General features: G+C 49.1%; 1 protein-coding gene across 4 annotated transcripts in view; it reads right to left on the minus strand.

Annotated features, from left to right (window-relative positions):
• Window positions 1-4554: 4554 nt before the first annotated feature.
• The window catches only part of LOC146063288 (nuclear RNA export factor 1-like), a 60124-nt gene continuing 51681 nt past the window's right edge, over window positions 4555-12997 (minus strand). For 3 of the 4 annotated variants that reach the window (XM_083175538.1, XM_083175539.1, XM_083175540.1), the window contains exons 20-22: window positions 11849-12031; window positions 6241-6301; window positions 4555-4868 (exon numbers count right to left, since the gene is read on the minus strand). In XM_083175538.1, coding sequence (XP_083031664.1) covers window positions 4803-4868; window positions 6241-6301; window positions 11849-12031 — 310 coding nt within the window. In that variant the 3' untranslated portion in view covers window positions 4555-4802. The remainder of the gene's footprint in view (window positions 4869-6240; window positions 6302-11848; window positions 12032-12997) is intronic. The other variant, XM_083175541.1, reaches the window with a different exon arrangement.

The raw sequence follows: 12997 nt of genomic DNA on the forward strand, positions 1-12997 counted from the left end.
CAGCAGGGAGTGTGCATCCTGAAACCATGATTAATGGAAGGGGGTGTGCTGAGACCCTGGTTCTAGGACAGTTATACAGCTTGAAAATCCTGATGAGCAGGTGGAGTGGAATGAAGTTTCCCACCTGGAGCGAGAGAGCCTGAGATCTTTTATGGTGCAGATTACAGCACCGGGCACCACTGCTTATGGGTTGTAGTGGGGAGTAGCCCTGTATATAGGTGGTCTTCTGCACCGTGGCACCGGAGCGTGGTTCTAGTGGTGAAGAAATCACAGATGAGCTATACCAGGGGAAGCATGCTAGGATGTGTAGTTTCATGCCAGCTGCAAAATAGTGAGGCCACGGGCAGATGTTTCTACAACACGCGTGGAACGGACAGCTTACAATTATCCAATTTCCCTGTAAGATCTGCATTCCAGCTTAGAACGCACTAGCGACCCACTCCTGCATCTCACGGGTACAGTAACCGTGATGATTGTATATAATAATAAGACCACAATTGTAATTTTTCCTTCAGACGTGAGTACAAAAAGATAAAAATGTAACACACGAAGTTGGCCGTAGGAAAACCATCCCCACCTAGTACAACTCCAGCTACATTACGTGTTTGACCTTGTGCTTTATTTATGGTTCTAGCAAAACTAACTGTTATCGGGAACTGGACTTGCTTAAAATGAAATGGTACATCTAAGAGCATCATTGGAATTTTGGGTGTTAAAACAATTTCTCCAGTTCCACAGCCAGTAAGAATGTTACACACTGAGAGCTTTTCAGTTGTAATTTGCAATCATGCGTGCCCCTTGCCTCAGCCACCCACTCTATGCCCCCTGGTACCTGTCACCCACCCCCTGCCTCAGCCACCCCACTCTACGCCTCCTACTTCCATTACACACACCCTGCCTCAGCCACCCCACTCTACGCCTCCTACTTCCATTACACACACCCTGCCTCAGCCACCCCACTCTATGCCCCCTGCCTCAGCCACCCCACTCTATGCCCCCTACTCCCATTACCCAGCCCCTGCCTCAGCCACCCCACTCTACGCCCCCTACTCCCATAACATAGACCCATCCTCAGCCACCCCACTCTATGCCTCCTACTTCCATTACACAGCCCCTGCCTCAGCCACCCCACTTTACGCCTCCTACTTCCATTACACACACCCTGCCTCAGCCACCCCACTCTATGCCCCCTGGTACCTGTCACCCACCCCCTGCCTCAGCCACCCCACTGTATGCCCCCTACTCCCATTACACACACCCTGCCTCAGCCACCCCACTCTACGCCTCCTACTTCCATTACACACACCCTGCCTCAGCCACCCCACTCTATGCCCCCGGTACCTGTCACCCACCCCCTGCCTCAGCCACCCCACTCTATGCCCCCCTACTCCCATTACACACCCTCTGTCTCAGCCAGCCCACTTTATGCCCCTGCTATTCATCACACATCCCCTACCACAACCAACCCACTTCCCCATATCCCACCCCCCTGCCCCAGCCAGAATGCTTGACAGGGGGGTGTCTTGGGCCTAATGTAGTGAAGGCAGGAAGCTGCCCGCCCTGTATCCAGCAACATCTCCATCCAGAGAGAGGAGGAGAATTTATCAGGCTGCATCGGCTTGTTCCTCCTGTAACCAGCGGTGCGTCGTACTCATGGAGTTTGTTTGCCAGGAACATAAAGTCCTGCGCTTTCTTGTAATAATTAACAAATTCTAGCACTCATTGTGCTTCTTGTAACTAAGTATTCCCCTTATTCTTACCTGTAGTGTGGTGTAATAAATACCAACATTCTCATCATATCCTGATCCCAGGTAATCCCCGGCAAGAGGGAAACCACAAAGCAGATGCTTGCAAGGAGTAACCTCCAGCACGGAGCGGTCTCTTGTCCTTTTTTGTTAGGGAGCCCGTGGTGTGTTCCCAATGCAGTGACCATATGCGCCCATGCATAGGGGGCATATGTACTTATGGACCCTCTCCAAAAGGAGAAGGGCCCCGTTACTCCCATAATCCCTCTCAGCCATAAGGCCGAAGCAGGGAAAATAAGCATCGGTGGGTCCTCTTCGCCGGAGCTCAGAGAGACCCTCAACCCCCGGAAGAGTTAGGGCGGGTGGGTCTTTCCCAAAAGGAGAGAGCTTCGGTACATGAGGAGTGGGTAGCCCATAAGGGTCGTACACACAGCCCATAAAAAAACGTGGTAAACTAACATAAAATGTGAAGTGAGAAGGAAAAGAAATAAATAATAGAGACGCCAGCCAGAAGGCCGTGGTGGGGGTGTGAAAAATTGTCCTACCCCAGCCAGAAGGCCCAGGGTGAGGTCGTGCAGCGGTAACCTAAAGGGAGAGTGTGCAGTGCAAGTGCCATACTTGTGCATAGTGACATGAGTATCACCAGTGCATGTTCCGGCACCCCGAGTTTCACCTGGGGCACAGTGCAGCCAGCCAGGGTCCGACCAAGCTTTTCTCCGTTCCAACCCCTGGCATGGGAATGGGTACTCCAATGGGCTTTTCTATTGACTCCCTTAGGGGCTGAGACCCCCTCGGAAGAGCAATCTACTCAGTCCCAGTGTTTCTCACATCCCAAGGTTACAGTACTAAGCTGGGCTTTTCGCTGTCTCCCCATCGGCGGCTATGAACCTCTGGAATGGGAGCAATCTACTCAGTCCCAGCATTTCCCCGCTCCTTGGGAATGGATACTAAACAGCCTTTTGCTGTCTCATCCTTCAGGGGCTACAAACCCCACCAAGAGAGTCACCTGCTGGGCCCAGTGTGTCTCCCCTCCCCTTACCAGTGGAATTACTACCCCGAGCATGAGGAGTCCCATACCCTCCACCAATTGGAACAGTTACTCAGTCAAGCCTTTCTCTATTCTTCTGCCAGGGATTTTTTGTAAAAATAATTTGGGACATGGAGATGTCCGTTAAAGTGACAAAAAAACTGGTGCATTTGTCTTTTCATACCTTGATCTCACTGCCAAAGAAATGACCATGTCAAACATTTCTACCCGGAAATTTGACTTTAAACACAGGTTCTTTTCTAGTGTGAAAGGGGGTCAACATTCCGGGTCTTCAACCTGGGACTAAAACAAGGTTAAAACCACAGGAATGTCAACCCGGGTTATACTGTTCACACTAGAAAAGGACCCGTGTTGAAAGGCAAATTACCAGGTAGAAATGTTTGACCCAGTTATCTGCTTGGAAATAACGAGGGGGCTCAGAACCGCGCCCAGCAAAATAATCCAGCATATAAATGGTGGGTAAAAGGTGGATGTTTCATACTATCAATCTAAACCAGAACAATTTTTTACCTTTTACCCCTAAATATATTTAGATACACCGATGTTACACCCTTGATTTGAAAGGAAGGAAATCATTTGTCATACACACTGTACCCCCAAAAATTGATAATATATCCTGCTAGTACGGTACACTGCCTGGCAGCCACTGATGATGACTACCTCTGTGTGTGGTATAGCTATTCATAATGTGAAGTCCAGGCAACTATTAGTGTCAGTATTACAAGATGATACAGTGATAGTCGGTGCACGTTTCCCCTAGACTAGAGATGGGTATACCTAGACAGAAACTCTGCGCAGTATGGACTGCACACTGCCGAGGTGGCACAACTAGTCGACTCTACTGAAGAAACGGACAGACTTAGAGGCGGGACCCGGGGCATCACGCAGGGAAGTGTGTTATACAAAAAGGCCTGGCACGCTGCACTGCGTCCTTGTACACTACAAAACTGTAACACACACACACACAGCCAGCCATGCATATAGATTCTATATGCAATGATATGAAATTGCTGGAGGTAATGGATGGTCGCGCTGACAAGACACAGCCAGGCATGCATATAGATTCATATGCATGCCTGGCTGTGTCTCAGCAGTGCGACCGTCAATTACCCCCAGGAATTAAATTTTTACCCATTTGGAGTCATTTACCCGTTCCCTGACCACTGGTCTAAACGTAGTATCAGTTTCCTCTTAGAATGCAAACACTAACAGCCTGACTATATGACATGTGCTCCCCATGGTCATCCTGCATAGTACGGTCACCTGATTCTCCTCCAATCACAATGCAACCTGAATTTTATTCATTCTGCTCCAGAGGTCCAGGTGTGGTTGTGGAGTGGGCTGTATGGGTGTTGTAACAGGGGAGGAATGTGCAGGTGTGTATGGTAGCATTTGTACTTGTAGACCCCACCCCTACAACTTAAATGCCTGCCCCTTCACCCCCGCCAGCCTTAATCCAGCCCTGAGCCCATCACAATGACGACACAACAAAAAGTATACCAAAGCCACTCGGCCATGAGTTTTACCGCACAGTAATTACTACTAAAGAACCACAAAACAGACGCTCAGCGCCGGTGAGTCCCCGCGGGACTTGGTGCACTCTGGGGGGCTATTTGGTGTGCCTGAAGCCGCAGTGTAGGAGGACACCATCCGTATGACCCTGTAATTCTTCCCGCCTCTATCCCACAGATCTTACAGACCAAGAATACATCACTAGTAAAATCTGCCAGAGTTTACCATAAACACACAAGACCACACATGGAACAGAACACTTGTTTTAATACAAAAGTGGATTGCGCCTAAAACCCTACCGCACACTAACCAATTTCCCAGCTGCCACATTTACTGACGCCTCTGCGCTATTCTGCTGTGATGTAACATAAACCACTCACATTCGCTCCGGATAGTCTGCAAATCTCTGCAACATTTAAAATATAATAAAATAAATCAGGAATCTCCAAAGAAACAAACCAGCGGGGTGTGTGCGAGGCCAATGTCTGTGATAACGGTTACTCGGACATGTCAGGGATGCACTCGTCACTGGCGAATGCCTCTGGGGGGATGCAGCCCCGCTCCTGTGGAAGGGGAGAGACAATGAGCTGCGAAACATGTATATAATTATACTGAGCAATGTATTACTATGTTGTAACGAGCACATTTTTCTTGTGGTTATACATCTATTTTATTTAAATATCATCAAAAAAAATAAGGGACAAGTAATAACCCTTTTACACCAAAATTCCGGATGCGACCCGGTATTTGGAACACGGTTCCAAGCAAGGTCCGATCCAGGATTTGCACAGTTTACACTGTGGTGCCGTTCTGCAGTGTATACTGGGGTGGCTCTTGAAGATGACATCATCTCCTAGTGCCGGACCCGCTGATCGTCGCGCTGGGGGCAAGCCCAGCACCAAGGTAAGCTGCTGGGCTGCCCCCAGACTCCGTGCACCTCCTTGCCCCACGAGGTGAATGAATACCGCACACAGGCTTCTATGCACCTCCTCCCTGCCACCGCTGCTCTCTGCGCAGACAGCAGCGGAGGCTGTGTGCACTCCTGCCCAACCTCCATGTTGACCGTAGGATATTGCGGTCCGTAAGTTGGGCTTCCCCCATTGTTGTAAACGGTCAGATGACCCGGCGTACCTGTTTACACTGCCCACTACCCAGGTCCTTTCCGTGTTCCATCCTGGTCAGGACTTGGGTAGAAGTCCCATGTAAATGGACATGGGTTGACCCCTTTTACACCGCCGCTGACCCGGGTCCATCAGGGGGAAAAAAGTTTTTTTGCGGCGGTGTAAAAGGGGTATAATTGGCCATGAAACTCCAATTGCAATGCTGTGTACAGGACCTGGGCAGCAGAGCACACTGTATGCTAAAGGCGTGTCACCCAACTGTACAAAGCACCAATAATCTGGTTACCATGCCAGGGCAGCGGATGCCAAAAAGCTCACCCGTAAGCTAGCATTAGATCCACTTTTCTGTATAAGCCCAAGGCTCATGCACAGATGGTGCGGGGAGCTTGGGTCTTTGTCCATCTCTGGAAGGAGGAGGACCTGGTTCTGCTAGGGTAGGCCTGGCAAACTTGTGGCTATTCAGCTGTTGTGAAACTACACATCCCAGCATGCTCCATCCTGAGTTTAGCCTTCTCTAAAAGCAGAACTGTGGCAGTGCATGCTGGGACTTGGCCAGACCTGTCCTAGGTGGATGAGGACCATCTATTGGTCCACTGACATATGTTATCACCAGAGCGAAGGGTCTTAGAGGGAAGGGTCTCAGGACAACCTACCATACCATTAAGAGCGTAAACTAATCAGTGCATTACTTTTGTTAAGTTATTAAGACCTGGAATATTATTGCTCTGGGCTGCTGTAAAGTGGCGTTGGTTCCCTTTGCATGCCCATATTGGGAATATCAGCGATAAAACGTTGCTTAGGAAAATACTTTTACCTTTAAGAGATCAAATACTCTCTTTGCTTTTTCCACATCCCAGTTGTTGTCTTGCAGACACCTGTGCAGATAAGTCAGCATTAATCAAATAACATGACTCCGGTATTACACAGATTAGAGGCAGGGGGGTGTACACATCATAGTTTGCAGAATGTACTTCTTATTTCTTAACTAGATATGTAACTGGCACAGCTGGGGGACAGGATATGTAACTGGCACAGCTGGGGACAGGATGTGTAACTGGCGCAGCTGGGGACAGGATATGTAACTGGCGCAGCTGGGGACAGGATATGTAACTGGCACAGCTGGGGACAGGATATGTAACTGGCACAGCTGGGGACAGGATATGTAACTGGCACAGCTGGGGACAGGATATGTAACTGGCACAGCTGGGGACAGGATATGTAACTGGCACAGCTGGGGACAGGATATGTAACTGGCACAGCTGGGGACAGGATATGTAACTGGCACAGCTGGGGACAAGATATGTAACTGGCATGTAACTGGCACAGCTGGGGACAGGATATGTAACTGGCACAGCTGGGGACAGGATATGTAACTGGCACAGCTGGGGACAGGATATGTAACTGGCACAGCTGGGGACAAGATATGTAACTGGCATGTAACTGGCGCAGCTGGGGACAGGATATGTAACTGGCGCAGCTGGGGACAGGATATGTAACTGGCACAGCTGGGGACAGGATATGTAACTGGCACAGCTGGGGACAGGATATGTAACTGGCACAGCTGGGGACAGGATATGTAACTGGCACAGCTGGGGACAGGATATGTAACTGGCACAGCTGGGGACAAGATATGTAACTGGCATGTAACTGGCACAGCTGGGGACAGGATATGTAACTGGCACAGCTGGGGACAGGATATGTAACTGGCACAGCTGGGGACAGGATATGTAACTGGCACAGCTGGGGACAGGATATGTAACTGGCACAGCTGGGGACAGGATATGTAACTGGCGCAGCTGGGGACAGGATATGTAACTGGCACAGCTGGGGACAAGATATGTAACTGGCGCAGCTGGGGACAGGATATGTAACTGGCACAGCTGGGGACAGGATATGTAACTGGCGCAGCTGGGGACAGGATATGTAACTGGCACAGCTGGGGACAAGATATGTAACTGGCATGTAACTGGCGCAGCTGGGGACAGGATATGTAACTGGCACAGCTGGGGACAAGATATGTAACTGGCATGTAACTGGCGCAGCTGGGGACAGGATATGTAACTGGCGCAGCTGGGGACAGGATATGTAACTGGCACAGCCGGGGACAGGATATGTAACTGGTACTAAATTTGTGCAAGAAAAACAAGAGTTATAGTAGACCTATCTTAGGTTAACCCTCTTTCTTCGAAGTTCATGGGACCAATAGGGTGACATCGGGGTTGTAGGCGGATCCAGAGGACCGTGGCACCAATCAGCGAAGCTTTCAAGATTTACCAGGATGCACGGCTCCTCTCCCCTATAACCCCACCTCCATGCTCAGCTCCTCAGTTTTGTTAGCCAGCCAATAGCAGGAAGCGGAAAAGGAAGAAGATGACCAGAGCATTCCAGTGCACTCACACATACATAGGGCGGTATTCAATGTGAATACCCTGCGAGGTGCAGCGAATCCTTTTTAGGATTCGCTGCACATTCGCCACGTTCCGGAGCCAGCGGGCTCCGGTATTCAACGTGTCAGGGGCTCGCTGCCCCTGACAGGCGAATATGAGCTCCTGCGGCGATTGCCGCAGGGAGCCTCAGGACGGTGCCAGGCAGAGAGATGGTAGTCTCTCTGCCTAGCCCAGACCTTTGTGGGGGGTTAGGTGTGCTCCCCAGGTGCCAGGCAGCACAGGCTTCCCCCCCGGGGGTCCCAGCAGGCAAGCGTATATTCACTACACAGGATCGTAATGATCGTGCAGTGAATATATGAATATGTAATGAGCGGCTCTGCTCTGGCGCCACCTGCTGGCTGCTGTGTAAAAAAAAAAAAAAAAAAACAATATTATTTTTAAAATTAAATATATATTCATGTGCTTACAGCACATGAATAAAAATAGCATGCCCCTCCTCAGAAGAAAATTCCTGATTTTTTGACACCAAATGTAAAAAACAGAACACTTTATTTTAAAAGTTCACATTCCACTTCACCATAAAAAGATAGCGATTGCTGCTCGGTGAATCATGGTGACCAAAACCTTCAAATGTATTCGCCAACTGGTCATTGAATAGGGTGATTCACCGTTTTAGTCAGAAATTCGCCAAACAGCACAAATTCACCATAAAAACCTGGCGAATCAGGCTCATTGAATACCGCCCATAGAGTGAAGGAAGACATAACTAAGGTCATGGAAGTTACATTTTGTGTATCACAAAGAAACACCTCAGGACTAAATAAGGGTGGGTGCCCTGTGGGTCCCAAGAACCTCGAAGAAAGAGTTAACCGAAGGTAGGTCTACCATAACTTTTGTTTTCTTCTTCGCGTTTCATGGTCCCCACAGGGTGACTCGGGGATGTCCGAAAGCAGTACTCAAGGGAGGGTACCCGTCTGAGGTGTCAGAAAGACCCGACGACCAAAAGGAAGCATCTTGGGAGGCGAACGTATCAAATGCATAGAACTTTGTGACTGTATGAACAGATGACTACATTGCAGCCTTGCACAGTTGTTCAGCGTATGCCCCGCGGTGTGCCGCCCATGATGGACCTACCGATCTGGTGGAATGTGCGTGAATTACCATACGTATCCAGCGAGCAACCATTTGTTCTCTGGCCAGTCCTTTTTTTAATGAAAACCATATAGGACAAAGAGCGTGTCTGATTTCCTGATAGACGCAGTGTGGTTATACATAGTTAGGCCCTAACTACATCCAAGGAACGTTCAGCTGGATGTTGTGGCATTTTTGACCTGACTTGCACAGGTTTGCCTTTGAGGAGATCCTGTGAGCGAATTAAAGCGTTGCGCACTGCCCGAAACTCCAGAACATTGATGGACAGGCGTGTTTCTGAAATGGATCATATGCCTAGCAAGGACCGGGATTCTACTACCGCTGCCCAGCCTCGTAGGCTAGGTGTCTGTAGTGAGGAGAAAACAATCTGTGAACCAAAATGGACGTTCCTGGTTCAGGTGAGAGATTTGTAGCCACCTACAGAGAGATATCCAAACCTCTGGAGTCAGTGCCATGAATGTGGTCCTTATGTGCTGATGTTGTTTGTCCAATTTCCGAAGGATAAAACGTTGCAGAGGACGTGAGTGAAATTGTGCCCGAGGGGCAGTGGCCAAGCCGAATGGAAGTTCCTGGAACTGAAAGTGGCGGGACATGATCGCAAACCTGAGAAATCTGGTGTGAAGGAAGGATGGGGACATGTAGATAAGCATTCCGTATGTCCAGGGAGACCATGTAATCTCCAGGGTTTCAATGCGGAATTTGGGCACTTTTACAAATTTGTTGAGCGCCTTCAAATTTAGTATGGACCTGTAAGTCCCATTTGGGTTTGGAACTAGGAACAGGGTGGAGTAAAAACTGATCCCCCGCTGGTGTTGTCCACAGGACAAATTGGACCAGTGTATAAGCATGTACAGAGGAAACAACGGGCTAGCATTTAGTCACACACAATACCGCTTAAAGTATATTAAGGCCCCCTTACACTTGTCCAACTTGTCTGAGGGACAAGTTGGACCTGATTGACTTGAGATTTATCCTATAATCTCTTGGTTAGAACCAATGCGCACGGAAACATAGATCGGGTCCTACAGCATCAGGCACATCAGATTTTGTCAGATAAATTGGCCCAATCCATCTGAATTGGGTCAAATCTGACAAAATCTCACAAGTGTAAGGGAGCCTTAGGCAATGCACCTCAGTCAACCTCTATGTTCTATGTAAACCAGTGGGATATGGGTGCCTGTAAATGCGTTACAGCTGTGGACGGTTTTACAGGGGAGACGGTACCCGCACTCCAGGAGACTCCGAGCTGTGATGCTGAAGATGGCCGCTGGTCTCTGAAGGAGCAGGGAAAGTGAAAGCAGCTTTCTGGGTGGCAAACCTGAGGGAGATTCGGCGCCCAAAGAGCTGGGGGAGGTACTGCAGGCTGGTGCCGCCTCCTCTGTGCTGGATATCCACTACCAGCGCAAGTATGCAGCGCCAGTGGTCTAGTGGAGTCCCTGATGAAAGCAGCAGTGTCCACCCCAGCTGCTGTGGCCCGTTTCCCCGGCGAACAGCAAGACAGCGATTTCTGCGCTCTCATAGAGAGCCTTACCTACCCCTGTGTTCCCGGCCATGCTGTCAGAGGTTTCTGGTGTCTGGCGGTGCTAGGTGCTGGGTTCCTCCTCAGCCGCAATACCCCTCTTGACCAGGGTGGTGAGGGAGTTTCAGCCCTGGCAGGGGTGATGGAGCTGCCGCACTGTCGTCAGTGTGACTGACAGCGCAGTCAGCCCGGCAGCGTTAAAGCTGCCATGAAACAAGAAGTTTCTGTGCAAAAGTAAAAAAAGCTTCTTTGGGATTGCCTGAGGCAATTCCTGCTGAATAAAGGCGCTCCAGCTTCCTGCTGGCACCAACAAAAAACTGAGGAGCTGAGTATCGAGGCGGGGTTATAGGGGAGAGGAGCTGTGCATCCTGGGAAATCATGAAAGCTTCTCTGATTGCTGCCACGGTCCTCTGGATCCGCCTACAACCCCGATGTCATCCTGTGGGGACCATGAAACCTGAACAAGCAACGATTGCTTGGCTTTTAAATTCAGTGCCTGAGATAGGACACAAACTTTGTTTCAAGTTTTAAAACCTTGTTTCATGCACAAGTAATATATATTTGTGTTTATTTCATGTGTTTGTACAACATAAATGCAAGATACCCAATTAAAATATAAAAATGTTCCGAAATACGTAACAATCCGTTATCCAAAATGCTCAGGACCAGAAGCATTTTGGATAAGAGATACTCCACCTGATCCGTAATAATGATTATGGTCAGTCTATAAATCCGCTTGTCAGTAAAACCGAACCGGTCACTCAGATTCGAGGTGTAAGTGGTCGGATTGCGGGGCGGTTGTTCTAAATCCTGGAGAGAGATAAAGAACCAGCCAGTCAGCCGATTGGTTGGTACTTTACCTCTCTCCAAGATTTAAGGTGCCCATACACGTTGAGATTTTTCTGTGCTGTGCCTTTTGAACTTGAAGGTGCCATGCGATTTTGGCACTTGTAGGGGATGCGATTTTATTTTAAGATAATAGTCACCTAATGGACATCGCATCGCATGTACTCCAAAAGTGATGCGATGCGAAGTAGCACAAAAAGTACTGCCTGCAGATACTTTTTATGCTATACAATACTGTACTCACGGGGATGCGCATTGCATCGCATCCCCGCAGGTAGGTACACAGTGCCATTCTAACCAATGCGATGCGTTTTGAACAACAAAACGCATGCTAAATTCGCAACATGTATGGGCACCTTAAGTAGATCTCCTCCTGGATGAGCAATCACTCCCGTGACCTTGTGGCCTGTTACCGTGGTCAGTAGAGGTTACGGCTGTGGATCACGGTCACTGTTATTGGGTCCTCAGCTGCAAGGACACCTAAATGAACTATCATATTATTGAATGTTTAAACTCACTTGAGAGCCCAGCTGGTTTTCATTCCTGTATGTTCAGAGAAAGAGCCGATGATCTCATCTGTGGCAGCAGGAGTAGACGGCGCTTCTAGGGGCGCGAGTGGGGGGTTTGGCGTTTGAGGTGTTTTCTTTTTAAAAGCACCAGGTAAATTATTTATTACCATCTGATCATTCAATATCTGTGCACTGAAAACAGGAAGGAAGACATAATTACATCACAGCGCTCCTGTGTGCACCGGATACCAAGCTAGGAGCAGGTTACAGAACTGGTGCAGGAATGGGAGTGACACATAATTACATCACAGCCATCACAGTGTTCCTGTGTGCACCGGATACTGAGCTAGGAGCAGGTTACAGAACTGGTGCAGGAATGGAGTGACACATAATTACATCACAGCGCTCCTGTGTGCACCGGATACCGAGCTAGGAGCAGGTTACAGAACTGGTGCAGGAATGGGAGTGACACATAATTACATCACAGCAATCACAGCGTTCCTGTGTGCACCGGATACTGACCTGGGAGCAGGTTACAGAACTGGTGCAGGAATGGGAGTGACACATAATTACATCACAGCTATCACAGCGCTCCTGTGTGCACCGGATACTGACCTAGGAGCAGGTTACAGAACTGGTGCAGGAATGGAGTGACACATAATTACATCACAGCAATCACAGCGTTCCTGTGTGCACCGGATACTGAGCTTGGAGCAGGTTACAGAACTGGTGCAGGAATGGAGTGACACATAATTACATCACAGCGCTCCTGTGTGCACCGGATACCGAGCTAGGAGCAGGTTACAGAACTGGTGCAGGAATGGGAGTGACACATAATTACATCACAGCAATCACAGCGTTCCTGTGTGCACCGGATACTGACCTGGGAGCAGGTTACAGAACTGGTGCAGGAATGGGAGTGACACATAATTACATCACAGCTATCACAGCGCTCCTGTGTGCACCGGATACTGACCTAGGAGCAGGTTACAGAACTGGTGCAGGAATGGAGTGACACATAATTACATCACAGCAATCACAGCGTTCCTGTGTGCACCGGATACTGAGCTAGGAGCAGGTTACAGAACCGGTGCAGGAATGGAGTGACACATAATTACATCACCGCCATCACAGCGTTCCTGTGTGCACCAGATACTG

The sequence above is a fragment of the Crinia signifera genome, chromosome 3 (assembly GCF_055691185.1).
Source record: "Crinia signifera chromosome 3, ASM5569118v1, whole genome shotgun sequence".
In the NCBI taxonomy this organism is placed as follows: domain Eukaryota; kingdom Metazoa; phylum Chordata; class Amphibia; order Anura; family Myobatrachidae; genus Crinia; species Crinia signifera.